Below are 14,419 nucleotides of genomic sequence, written 5' to 3' on the forward strand. Positions count from 1 at the left end.
ACTGCCATATCACCTCAAGCCATTGGCAAAATAATTCCGGAGACATGCTGGGCCATTTACGAAGTTTTAAAAGAAGAATACTTGCAGGTAAGTAAAATAACCGCGTCTTTATTTATTTATATTTATTATGATATTATGAAATACAAAAATAAGCCACTCTCGTGATTTAAACAACGGAAAATAGTATTTTTTATAATATTGTCGCAGATTCCAACATTTACATTCACCATACCTATCGTACAATATACTGAATAATCGTTTATGTCAGCAAGTCTGGTAGGAATCTGGGTCAATCGACGAGTATTTATTCAGCAAGGCTGGCCATCTAAAATCACTGGTCTCCGGGTTGGTCGGCGAGCAACATTCCCTAACTTGAAGTGGTGGGTCGGCTCGCTACCTTCTTAGGATCCCAGGCTGATAAGAGAAGGGTTCTCTCGCAACTTGAAGTGACCGTTAGAACCCTTAACCCTGTCAGTTGTTCACTTGGTCTTTTGGTCACATCGTACAAGAACACCTTTGCGTGCCCCTTTACGGTGTAGCTGAAGGACTAAAACCCCCACTCGTCTCTCCCGAACTCACATGCGCTCTACGACAGTTACGGCCGTGTTGGCCCTTTTATTCTAGGGGTAAGAATAACCCCTCTTAAGTGTATAGTTTACATTGTTTTATAATAAACGAGGCTTGCCGGTGACCTAGGTTGTTTCTCTACCATCCCTCACTACGCACCCCTAAACGTGACAATATTCTTATGGTTCATATGTATTAAACAAATGGCTTATGTGAGAATTTTCTTCACTATTTTGAACTTGCGAGGACAGCATCGTCTGGGTGCTGCCTTCTGTTGCTTGCGATTGATACCCTGAGTTGGGTACATAACCTTGCGGTTGTTGGCTGAATTGGGCAGAAGGATGGATGGGTTGCGGTAGGGAGTTTGGAGGTATAAATATACTAGAGTGTTCCGTGATTTTACCCATTTTTGCATAGAACATCACGTCAGAAATCAGTTTTTCTGCTATGATTCGCTGAAATCCCTCAACGTCTTTTAACTGATTCTGCTGTGTCTTATGCGCTAAATCTAGTACCTCCTGTATCTTTTGGTCGATTGAATTACAATTTTTTCTTTTCTTACTAGTATTTTGTTGATTTCTCCTTTTAGAGGATGAAACTCTAGATGAATGTGGGGTTATTTCTGTGTATGAGGTTTGTGGAATAGTCTCAGTAGTATCATTGTTGTTTAAATTTGGTTGCTCTTTCAAGTCACTCGCAGGAGAGAATGGAGTCATAGAAGCTTCCGAGTGTTTTCCAGATTCGTCTTTATTTTCAGTATAATCATCAAGTGTATCTATCTGAAATATAAAAAAAAAAATTATAAACCAGGTGTCCAACCCGCTATGTCCAGGTGACAACCGCTTATACAGTGCAGGCTAAAAGTTTAAATTTTCTCATTTTTGTTCGTGTTTTACGACCAAAAGGCTCAAGTTAGAGATCTGAAAAGAATACAGAAAACTAGTCCGTGATAGGTACTACAACTTTCATTAATACGATTTTTCAATCAAATACAGTACAGGCGCAAAAAAATCAAAACCGTTTTCCCATGTTAATCTCCTATGTCCAGGATGCTCTTGGACACCTGGTATATTATAAATACTGATGTTTTTGTATATTAGCAAGAAGATAATTGCCATAGAAGCGACTGTTTATCAAAGGTGTTCATTTCTCGGATAAGCTATCAATACATTCAAAATGTTGTCTCTAGGTCGACATAAAACATTAATTAATGCTAATATATGTTTAAGTAAATAGTATAATATTTTATTTTCAGGTTCCATCAACTCCAGAACAGTGGCAAAAAGTTGCACACGATTTTAGAACGATGTGGCAGTTTGAAAATTGTCTGGGAGCGATGGACGGTAAACATGTTCTTATCAAAAAGCCATCAAACTCTGGATCGTATTATTTCAATTATAAAGGAACATTTAGTGTTATGCTGTTTGCAATTGTAAATGCAAATTATGAATTTCTGTACGTTCATACTGGTACCAATGGACGTGTATCGGATGGAGGATCATTTGGAGCCAAACGGGAATTTGTAAACGCTTGAAAGAAAATAAACTGACTATACCATACCCATCAGCACTTCTGAATACAATCGATGAGTTTCCATACGTATTTATTGGAGACGAGGCATTTCCATTGATGAAAAATCTAATGAAGCCATATCCGCAAAAGGGAATAAGCTACGATGAAAAAATTTTTAACTACCGGCTTTGTCGGACACGCCGAGTAGTGGAAAATGTTTTCGGTATTTTGGCATCACGGTTCAGAGTGTTTTTGCAGCATATAGCTATAAACATTGAGAGAATCGATGCCGTTGTTCTGGCATGTTGTGCGCTACATAATTTCTTAAGGAGAAGATCAAAAAAGAATTACATAACAGAACCTTCTGTGGATTATGAAGACGTAGTTAATGGTACTGTTACACCAGGAAAATGGAGACAAAATGGTAATTTACTAGGTTTGGATAGAAAAAACCCAAGCAAGAACGCAAGTAATTCTGCAAAGCAAGTTAGGAATAAATTTAAAAACTATTATGCTACTATCGGAAAAACTTCCTTTCAAGAAAAAATGATAGAGTAATCACGTCGTGTTATACAACAAAAACTAATATATGTTTTTGTATTATTTTTAATTCAATCTAAATAAAATCATATACATAGAAAATATGCTTACCGTTTCGTATTCCAAAATTACTTCCAATTCATCTGTGGATATGCCTTTTCTACCGGTTTCTGACTGTAAGGTAAATAAAAGCAAATCAAAGTACCATAACGTTGGTTCATATGTATCTCCCCCTTTTCCTGTGCTCTTTGAAGAATGTACCTATAAAATTTTATACTATTTGTGTGAAGTACCCACTTCCTTTATTATTTCTTTTTTCCTTTTTTAGCTCACTTCTGAACGCTGTTCGCATATTATTAATCTTTTATTTTAGGACCTCGACGGTTGCTTTTAAGTTCATAGCTGGCATTCCGTTTATGTTTATTGACATATTCATTGGATTTCACATCCCATAAACACACCTGCTCACGATAGAGATCAATAAATTCAGACCAAAATATATTAATCTCCATATTTGCGGGAGTTTTAAGTTTTTTTTTTTTAAGTTTATGTCGAATTTGTATTTGACAAGTCGTCAGTTGCGCATACGTCAGTGCTATTTGTCGTATATCAAACGCCGTCGTACGATAAATTTTTCTCCAGTCAAACTGCCGTACGATTCGACCGGGTCGTACGACTTGTTGGACGACAGCATCACACACTATGCAATTATCGTTTCGACGGTCGAAGCGACCTGAGTTGTACAACTTGTCGTACAACTAATTGTATAGTGTATGGGCCGTTTAAAGCCTTGTATTCCTCAATAAAATTCACATACTTACTCTTAAACTCTGGTTTCTTGTGAAACTTGGTTTCCAAAGACTGAAATCTGTTTAAAGCAATTTGCCTTGAATCTCCAAGCACTTGAGGAGTCTCTTTAAGTGGAATTTGTACTACAAACCGTCCGTCCTTGTTTCTGGTTGTAGTTTTAACAAAAATCTCTTCACGCACCTTTTCTTCAGCTGATGGAATCCTAGTAAACGACACTTCCTCAATTTCCCAAAACCGAGACATTTGTTCTTTTAGATCAAGATTAGTTGACAGGTTGCAATAAAGCCTTTGTGTAGGATTGTGAGATGAAACTTCTCCACCAAGAACCCAACCAAATTGAGTTTTTTGCAGTGTAGGCATCTTAGTACCTAGACGAACTTGTCCAACACACAACAAGTTTAGGTAAATTCCAGATCCAATTAAAACATCAATGTTACCAGGAGTATTAAATGTTGGATCAGCTAACTGTAAATTAGTTGGAAGTTGCCAAGGTGAAGCATTAACATACTCAACAGGATATACACCACTGATTTTAGGAATGACAATTAGTGACAACTCTGATATAAATGAATTAAAACGCGACTGAATTTGGACACAACACCTGTATTGTAAATTACATGTGTTTTGACCAACACCCACAATCAAAGTTGGCAATTTGATTTTATTTAGACCCAATCTATTGCAACACTCTTCACTTATTAGATGGCTTTGACTGACTCCATCCAATAAAGCCCTACATACCTGAGGAACACCTTGTGAATCTAAAATCTCAACTAATGCAGTTTGCAATAGTACTTGAGGAGTTACACCTCCAATGCCACTAGTCAAAGTAACACTATTATCAATATTTGTTACCAGTTCTCTAACATTTGAATCTAAACTCCCTTCTTCTTGTCGATTTGAAGCACTCCTGTCAAAATGTAAAATTGTGTGGTGTTTCAATTTATACTTTTTGCACGCAAAACTAGATTGACATGACCTTGAGGCATGACCACACCGTAAACAGTTAAAACACAATCTCAACTCTTGAATCTTTTTTACCCTTGAATCAACTGGCAAATTTAGAAACTCTACACAACTTTGAGAATAATGAGAACCACCGCAAACAACACACTTGACTGTTGGACTATTATTTAGAGTTGCCAAACCATAAACTGGTCTATTTTTATAGTTACTACTTTCTTTAGCTTTATTTGTGCTTTGACTCCACTCACCTGAAGTCTTTCCACCTCTTGCCACCTCCAAAGTCTCTAACATGTCTGCTCTCCTCCTTAAGAAATCCAAGAACTCCTCTAAAGTCGGAAGAACATTTTCCTCCACACTCAAATTTAAACTTCCAGCTTGTTCCCCTCTTAGTAATTTTGTATCTGCAGACAAAACCTTTTTTTCCACCCACTCCCTTTCTGTTTTTTTATCCAATTTTGCACTCAAGATAAATATCAATAATGAGTCCCATGAATCAGTTGGTTGTTTTAATGTTTTAAGGCTTTGTATATGTTTTGACACTGAATCAACCATCACTCGTAAGTTAACACTTGACTCAACTGTTACATGGGGTAAATTAACTAATGCTTTAATGTGATTTTGGATAAGGACATTATTGTTATTATATCTTGTACACAACATATTCCAAGCAATATGATAGTTACTATCAGTTGTTTCCACTCCTCGTATAACCTGAGCTGCACCACCCTCCTGTGATGCTCGTAGATAATGAAACTTTTGTACATTACTCAGGGACACATTTGAATTAATGAGAGAATCAAACAAATCTCTAAACTCTAACCAATTTTTATACTCACCAGAGAATTTTGTAAGATTTATTGGAGGAAGCTTTAACCCTTGATGTGGTAACTCACCACCTGCAATACCACTGGTGACATTGGGCAACATTGGGGTGTTTGTACTGACAATATTATCACTAGTTATGGGCATAACAAAATATCTGTCATATATTCCTTTTGCCTCTGCACTTAATTCAAAAAACACATCCTCAAACCCAGCTCTTTCCTCAAGTTGATCCATAGGATCGATAGACATTAATTCAATTTGAGTTTGAATGTCATCAAACTCCCCTATAAGTTCAGAATACTTATCAAGACGTTTCTGAAGCTTTATAATCACTTGTTTGTTAGTTGATTGTATATCTAACTTAAATTTGGTTTGCTTTGCTGTTTCCAAATAAGTTTTAAATAAAGTTTGTTTTGATTTAATAACACCTCTTTTTTAACTAAAAGTTTAAGTTCATCCTTGTCTTTTTCCTGCATGATTATTTGATATTAACACTACTCTACACTTAGAAAACACCTAAAATTTGGGAATATGTAAGCAGCTAGCATTAAGACACTTAAATTTACTGCTTACCACCTCTGTTTTCGGAAAACTCGGAAATAAAAGCTATCATAGGGCACGAAAAGGATATCACAGGAACTCACGTGTTTTGCTTATTGGTTAAGTCGCTTTTTTGGACTTGGACTCTGGACTGGGCTTCACAATTTGCACACTATCACGTTGAGGACTTCCATACACCACTTAGAATCCGGCTCGACGAAGGACCATGTTTTGGCTGGATGAGCTTTTTTCAAATAAATTTCCCTTATAAATCAAACACAATTTATTTTCAGCTTTCGCTCCAAAAACCTATTTTCACATTGTTAACATCTAACCTAATTAATTCTATTGTGTTCTGTCATTTTTCATTTTGGATAACTCCTTGACACACGCGACACTGTGGACAAACGCACGACTGACAGACACTAGAGATGGGCGCACACTTGTTCTGCACATTGGCCTGAACAGCGCAAGCATCAAAAACAGGTCGTCAAAAATCTTAGTTGTACTAGAATTTTCCTTAATAACTGGCCTGTGTGGAAGATAATGAGCATTCTGTGAAGGCACATCTTCAAAAAACCCGTTCAATGATTCCACTCTTTTCCCATTCCAGAAAAATGTCTTTATATTCCTTGAACAACATAGCGTTCAGCTTGCTTAAGGTTCCTGACAAGCGTTTCTTGGCAACAGCATAGTTACTAGGCAATTCCGGGTGCCATTCTAACCAAGGAAAACGAACTTCATACCGACCTTCTAAATTTTTGCGAACTAATTCGGTTGCTAATAGATCTAATTCTTGTCTGGTTTTAGCTTTTACAGGGTCAGAAATTCCTATTACATCCAACTCCCACAAATTAGTGTTATGTTGTCGTCCTTAATAAATAAATTAAGGTTGAAATAGAAAGATTATTACTGGAATAATCTCTGTGCACCCTTCCTAGGAGAGTCCACCCCAGAAAAGTTTCCATGGCTACTAAACCACAACTAAATTCATGTTGCCTGCCTGTATATAAATGTCCAGCAACATCAGCACCAATCAACAATTCAATTGCGCTAGATTTTCCAGTATCTGATAGGCTTACATTCAACTTGGACAATTCTGCCAGCCATGGTCCATTTAGTACCGGTGACATGTCACTACATATTCTCTTTTGATCTAAAACTTCTATGCAACAGCTATAATCTTCTTCTTCTTTACGTGCCGTCTCCTTTAAGAAGGTTGGCTATCATCATGGCGATTTTTATCTTTGAAGCTGCGGATCTGAACAAATCAACAGAGCTACTGTTGTACCACTGCCTTAGTTTGTTCAACCAGGAGATGCGTCTTCTTCCTATACTTCTTTTACCCTGTATTTTTCCTTGTATAATAGTTTGCAACAGTGTGTACCTCTCCCCTCTCATCACGTGGCCCAGATATTGCAATTTTCTGATTTTGATTGTGTTGATTATTTCCTTCTCCTTTCCCATTCTTCTCAACACCTCCTTGTTCGTTGTTCTGCTCACCCAGCTTATTCTGAGGATTCTTCGATATGCCCACATCTCGAACGCTTCCAGCCGGTCAGTGTCGCACTTCTTAAGCGTCCAGGCTTCCATTCCATATAATAGTACTGGAAATATGTAGCATTTAAGCATTCTGATTTTAAGATGTAGACTAAGATCTGTTCTGGTTAATGCATTCCTCATTTTATTAAACACACTTCTCTAATTTTAGATTGTAACAGTTGTGGATTTGCTCAACCATAGAACCTCCAAAAAGACAATGTAAAATTTTCTCCTGTTTCTTACAAATTAGATGTAATTGATCAGCTGTTGACTGTAAAATATATGATTTCTCAGAGCCTGTATCTATAAGTGCACGGATAGTATGCATTTTATGACCAATTTTAATGTCTATACTAAGAGTTTGTAGAAATACATGACTACTTAAACAATTTATTGCACTTAAATTGCTTGATGTTTCACCGGAATTTTCCTGGTGCACCCCAGAAACTCTAGATTAGTTAGTTTTTAAGTCAGGACACATGAGAGTGACATGTCCTCTACTGCACACCAAACATTTGACATAAGTTCTGTATTTTTTAATTGGATGTCCAACTTTGAGGCATCGAAAGCAACCATCCTTTTCTGCAATCACTCTCCTTTTCTTCTCAAGGTCATAACTACTTGCCTTCAAACAATTTGGACTCTCATGACTTCCTTCACAAAAAATACACCTCAAAGAGGTAGATACTCTACCACCAGATGAAACACCCTGATTGATTAAAGCAGATGCGGTGGCTGGTTCGTGTGGTAGTTTGTCAGTAGAACCCTGTGTAATTCGCCTTCTTGGGGGTCCTCCCGCTGCATGTCTCAACTCATGAATACCGAGACCCTCAGCTGCCAGACAGATCCTTTCCTCATTCTCCACTTCGTTCCCAAGAAACTGCATTAATGCCTTTAATCGATTTTCTAAAGTTACATTACTTTTTATTACTAACACAATTTCTGCACATAATGCTGTGGAAAAGCATTGCAGAGTATTTATCTGATTTAATACCCAGTGGCTCTAGGGATCTTAATTGGGTTTCTATATTGTCATAAAGGTTTGAAATGTCAATCTTGCCTTTAGACATAGCATTGTTCAAAATTTATTTCAAAAGTTCACGTATGTATTCTTCTATTTGTAGATCATCCCTACCAAATCTTGACTTAAAACTATCAATAATTTTAGGATAATTTTCCCCTGTAGCTGGAAAACTTTCTACCAAATGCTCGGCTGCCAGGAACAGTTGATTGTACTAAGTACTCAATTTTGTCTGCCATACCTATATCAGTATCTTCATGCACTTTTCGGAATTGTGCCCAAAATGACAGCCAATCCCGCACATTTCCATCAAAACGTTTAAACTGAATAACTGGTAACTTGAACTTTCCCTTACCTGATGTGACATCTGTTTCTGCAGAACTACCTTGACTTGAGTGGTTGTCCACTTCAGCTGGAGTACGAACAGCCTCCAGACGACTGCTGCGAATAATTAGCTGCTTGGCCCTCCTGTTATATCCATCACATCCATCCTTTTCAGCACACAAGTCAGATTCGTCAGCATCTTCTGCCAGGACCTTCTCAAAAATGTCCTCATCTGCCACTTTCAGTTCACCCCTTTTTTCTTGTAGAATCTCGCGACACGCTTGAACTTTTTCCAAATCTAGGCGAAACTCCAATAACAGGGCCTCTAACTCTGTTCCACATTTTGTAAATGACATTCGAAGTACTTTACGCGACTTTTTCTTAATATCGAGACTCATTTTGCCGCGTAAACTTGTCACACCCGATTACACCGACTACTTGAAATTCGATAACCACAAAACACTCCTAAATACTTTGAGAAACTCAAGTCCTGTCACGGTCGCCAAAATGTGAGTTCCCAGTTTTTTTTCACAACTTTCACGTTGTGACTTGAGTATTAACCTTCGTAATACTGACTGGGGTAATTCTGTACCCCAATTAAATTTTTTTTTCTAAATACTGTAATATTATCTTTTTGTCATACAGGAAATTAAAGTTTCTTTAGGTATGCTAAAGAGAGGTATTTTGCTATATAAAGCCAGGTAGGAATATTTGAAAAAAAAATCTACTATTTTTTTACAGCGGTTTTTGTAGCCTGGGGTGCAAAAATACCCCAGTCAGTGCGTTGAGCCAGTCTATACTTGTCAGCGGCAAACTGCTTTCGGCGAGATTTTTCCTGTTTATTCTTGTCAAACCGCACAACAAAGCTGACGGAACAGGAGATACAAATGTATCACGACGGAAACCTCGATCTAGGGGAAGATTTACCTCTATTTGAGGAGTCACTCAGCGACGAAGAGGACTATGTGGACAAAATTGACTCCGAGCCCGACGAGATTGAAGGACAAGTTGCTGATCAAACCGACAATGAGGATTCTAGTGAAGACTCTAGTTCGATGCCTACTTTTGTTAGTAAAGATGGCACTGTTTGGTATAAACAGCCAATAAAACGTACAAAATCTTTAATCCTATGGTGATTTTTGGACATATTATTGATACCGCAGCGCTAAACTCTTTCATTTTATGGAAAATAAAATATCCCGATTGGAAAGATTCTTATTTGGATGCCAGGCGTACATTTCTGCTATGTCTGGGAAAGGAACTTGTAAAGAATCACACAATTAGAAGATATAAAAATAAGGATAGATTACAACAACCAATCCGTGATCACATGCTGACTGTGGTTCCTGAATGTGACCGCCAAATAAATCCAATCGCGCAGAGATGGTCTGGTCGGTGTTACATTTGCACAAGAAAAAATGACAGAAAGACCCGAAATAAATGCGAGGTGTGTGCAAAGTTTGTATGTGTGGAACATAGTAAGAAAAAAGTCATTTGTACACAGTGTGAAAAGTAATCCACAGGTTATATTTTAAACTCATGACTTTTGAATTTAAACTGACGTTTTTTTGCAGTAGTTTAAAATACATACGTTTTTCTTGTTAATAAAAATGTATCTTAATAAATTAGTTGTGTAAAAAAACATGTCTGCACTTTTTTTTCCGAAGATAGAAACAAAAATAACATGGGGTACAAAATTACCCCAGTTAGTAGTTGAAGGGGGTCTCAGTCACTCAGTGTTACGAAGGTTAAAATTTTTCATTTTCCAAAAAAATTGAAAGAATGGGGGGGTATTAGGGGTCCTTTTTTAATACTTTTTGAAATTCAATATCTCGGTAACCTGAAAAGCTAGAGAGTCCAGTTTTGGCTCATTTTGTAGTATTTTTTATCCTCTTTCTAATGGCGTTCTAGCGAAATCTATAAGAGTTCAAATAAAAGAGTTACAATCATTCAAAAATTGATAAAATTTTATTTTTGCAAAAAGTGCAATTTTGTCAATTTTTTATTTTGCTCTAGGAGGGTTCCAATGCACAGCAAAAGGCATATTTATACCAAACGACCTTATATTAGGTGAAATAAGTACAAAAAAAACACTTTAAAATTTTTCATTTTTCAAAAAAATTGAAAGAATGGGGGGGGGTATTAGGGGTCCTTTTTTAATACTTTTTGAAATTTAATATCTCGGTAACCTGAAAAGCTAGAGAGTCCAGTTTTGGCTCATTTTGTAGTATTTTTTATCCTCTTTCTAATGGCGTTCTAGCGAAATCTATAAGAGTTCAAATAAAAGAGTTACAATCATTCAAAAATTGATAAAATTTCATTTTTGCAAAAAGTGCAATTTTGTCAATTTTTTATTTTGCTCTAGGAGGGTTCCAATGCACAGCAAAAGGCATATTTATACCAAACGACCTTATATTAGGTGAAATAAGTACAAAAAAAACACTTTGAAATTTTTCATTTTTCAAAAAAATTGAAAGGATGGAGGGGTATTAGGGGTCCTTTTTTAATACTTTTTGAAATACAATATCTCGGTAACCTGAAAAGCTAGAGAGTCCAGTTTTGGCTAATTTTGTAGTATTTTTTATCCTCTTTCTAATGGCGTTCTAGCGAAATCTATAAGAGTTCAAATAAAAGAGTTACAATCATTCAAAAATTGATAAAATTTCATTTTTGCAAAAAGTGCAATTTTGTCAATTTTTTATTTTGCTCTAGGAGGGTTCCAATGCACAGCAAAGGGCATATTTATACCAAACGACCTTAAATTAGGTGAAATAAGTACAAAAAAAGCACTTTGAAATTTCTTTTTGCAAAAAGTGCAATTTTGACAATTTTTTATTTGGCTTCAGGAGGGTTCCAATGCACAGCAAAGGGCATATTTACACCAAACGACCTTAAATTAGGTGAAATAAGTACAAAAAAAGCACTTTAAAAAAACTGAGTGGTTGTGTCTTTGAAAAAAACTATATTATCGATCGAAAAAACCGGGAAAAAAGGGGTTGCCGACACACCAACAACGTTTCCTACATACATAAACAAAACATCCAAGTTTTAGTAAGGTTAGGTTTTCAGAAAATATAATTCTTCCTTTTCTCATACCTCATACCTAGGCCTTACTCTCTACCATTTACACCACATTACACTTTTTTGATATTTCTTTCAAATAACGGAGTTATGCACTCGTTTCTTTCTCAAATGACCTTTTAGGGCAAAAGTGCCCTGATGCAATCTTGTAGAGAATTTCATTCTCTACAACCTCTCTTATTACACATTTTTAATATTTCTTTCAAATAACGGAGTTATGCACTCGTTTCTTTTTTTAAAACAGTTTTGGAGGAATATCTCCCTCAAATGACCTTTTAGGGCAAAAGTGCCCTGATGCAATCTTGTAGTGAATTTCATTCTCTAAAACTCCTCTTATTACACTTTTTTGATATTTCTTTCAAATAACGGAGTTATGCACTCGTTTCTTTTTTTAAAACAGTTTTGGAGGAATATTTCCCTCAAATGACCTTTTAGGGCAAAAGTGCCCTGATGCAATCTTGTAGTGAATTTCATTCTCTAAAACTCCTCTTATTACACTTTTTTGATATTTTTAAAGGTTATGGACAATTTAGACCCAGATCAAATCAAACTCGAAATTTTCAACCCGGTTTTACAAATCAAAATCAATTTGGTCAAAGTAATCGATTGAGACAATTTAATCAAAATCAAAATTTTAGTAGAGGTGAGCCTATGGATATTTCGTCAGGTAACACTATCATTAAAAGAGCTCTTCAACAACAAAATAAACCTCAAAATCGTACTTTTACTAGCCAAGAGCTATATAACCAATCTGTTGAAACACCAACAGAAGAATTTCTTCAAGACCCAAATGACGAATCATTTGCGTTTGACACACCTATAATGTCTAATCATAATTTTGACCCTTATACAAATGAAGAAAACAATCAATGTTTCGATTCTGAAAATGACAATTACGTAGACACAAACTTTCAATATGAAAATATGCAGCAATCCGATAATATAAATTTTCAGATAGACCCCTAAATCAGTCATCAAATTTAACAATACATTTAAACAACTACACTCATTGTGATTTACCTGTCATTTTCTTACCAGAGCTAAATGCCTACTTTTTAATAGACACAGGAAGCGGCAAAAGTTTCATTAAACCTGAACTAGCTTATTCAATTTATCCAAAATTAATTTCACAAGAACTATTTACTGTCAAAACGGCACATGCAACCTCTTTGCATAGTGAAGTAGTTGAAATACCAATTTTCTCTTCATTTAAGATTTCAGGAAATCATAAATTTTACATATTTGACTTTTCACCTAAATTTGACGGACTTTTAGGTATTGACTTCTTAAAACAAACTGGTGCAAGTGTATACTTAAATAACTGTATGTTAGAAACACCTGAAGTTGTAATACCATTATTGTTCGATAATCAACCTAACAATTTAATCAACTGCAATACTTTTGAAATTGTAATATCACCTAGAACATATCAAAAAGTGAAACTTCCTGTTAAACAACAACAAGGTTTAGGTATATTAAACTACATAAATTTTGGAAAAGCAGAAATGCCAGAAGCTTTAGTAGAAGTTAATAATTTTCATGCATTAACAACTATTTTAAATCCTTCTGAAAATCCTATAAAAGTTAACATTTTTGAACCTTTAAATATTGAAAAAGTAAATGAAACAGAAATAAATTTTGTGGAACAAATGGAAACTAACACGGAAATTAACGAATATTATGACAACCTTCAAAAACAAAATTTAAAAAATTTACGTCTTTCTCATTGTAACAAAGAAGAATTTAAAGCTATTAGAAATCTTTGTTTTCAATATCGAGACATATTTTATTGTGAAGAAACACCTTTAACTTTCACTAATCAAATTAAACATAAAATCAATTTAACGGAAGAAACCCCAATATTTACAAAGACATATCGATACCCCGCAGTGCATAAACAAGAAGTAAATATGCAAATAAACAAAATGCTTGAAAATAATATCATTCAACACTCTAATTCTCCTTGGAGTAGTCCCATTTGGATTGTAAAATTAGACGCGGAGAAGACACGGAGAATAGTCATAGACTATAGAAAATTAAATGAAAAAACCATCGATGATAAATTTCCTTTACCAAATATATCGGACATCCTTGACAAGTTAGGAAAAGCTCAGTATTTTTCTACTCTTGATCTTGCTAATGGATTTCATCAAATTGAGTTAGACCCTTTGGATATTCCTAAAACTGCATTTTCTACAGATACAGGTCATTATGAATTTAAAAGAATGCCATTCGGACTTAAAAATGCACCTTCAACCTTTCAAAGAGTTATGAATAACATGCTCAGAGGACTTCAAAATGAGACATGTTTAGTCTACCTTGATGATATAATCATTTTTAGCACATCCCTTCAGGAACATATTGAAAGACTTCGTGAAGTTTTTGAACGTCTTCGACAATCAAATTTCAAAGTTCAATTAGACAAATCAGAATTTTTACACAAAGAAGTCGCTTATCTTAGACATAAAATAACATGTGAAGGAGTAAAACCCAATCCTGAAAAAATCGAATCAGTTAAAAATTTTCCAATTCCAAAAACTCAAAAAGAAATCAAATCTTTTCTTGGATTAGCAGGTTACTACCGTAGATTCATTAAAGACTTTGCCAAAATTGCAAAACCATTAACCATTTGTTTGAAAAAAGGAGCAAAAGTAACTCATAATGAAGCCTTTATTAAATCTTTTGAACACC

General features: G+C 35.4%; 1 protein-coding gene and 1 long non-coding RNA gene across 2 annotated transcripts in view; both read right to left on the reverse strand.

Moving 5' to 3' along the window:
• The window catches only part of LOC145735648 (uncharacterized), a 189,858-nt gene that overhangs the window by 167,482 nt on the left and 7,957 nt on the right, over nt 1-14,419 (reverse strand). The window lies entirely within an intron of this gene.
• Nucleotides 195-2,876, reverse strand: LOC145735615 (uncharacterized). Its single transcript, XM_081989607.1, has 2 exons — nt 2,731-2,876; nt 195-1,346 (listed from the first exon to the last, which is right to left on the reverse strand). Exon 2 carries the CDS (start codon nt 1,281-1,283, stop codon nt 747-749), a length of 537 nt encoding a protein of 178 aa, XP_081845733.1. The 5' UTR covers nt 1,284-1,346; nt 2,731-2,876; the 3' UTR covers nt 195-746.

This window comes from Ips typographus, linkage group LG11 (assembly GCF_016097725.1).
Source record: "Ips typographus isolate SLU linkage group LG11, UJ_Ityp_2.0, whole genome shotgun sequence".
NCBI lineage: Eukaryota > Metazoa > Arthropoda > Insecta > Coleoptera > Curculionidae > Ips > Ips typographus.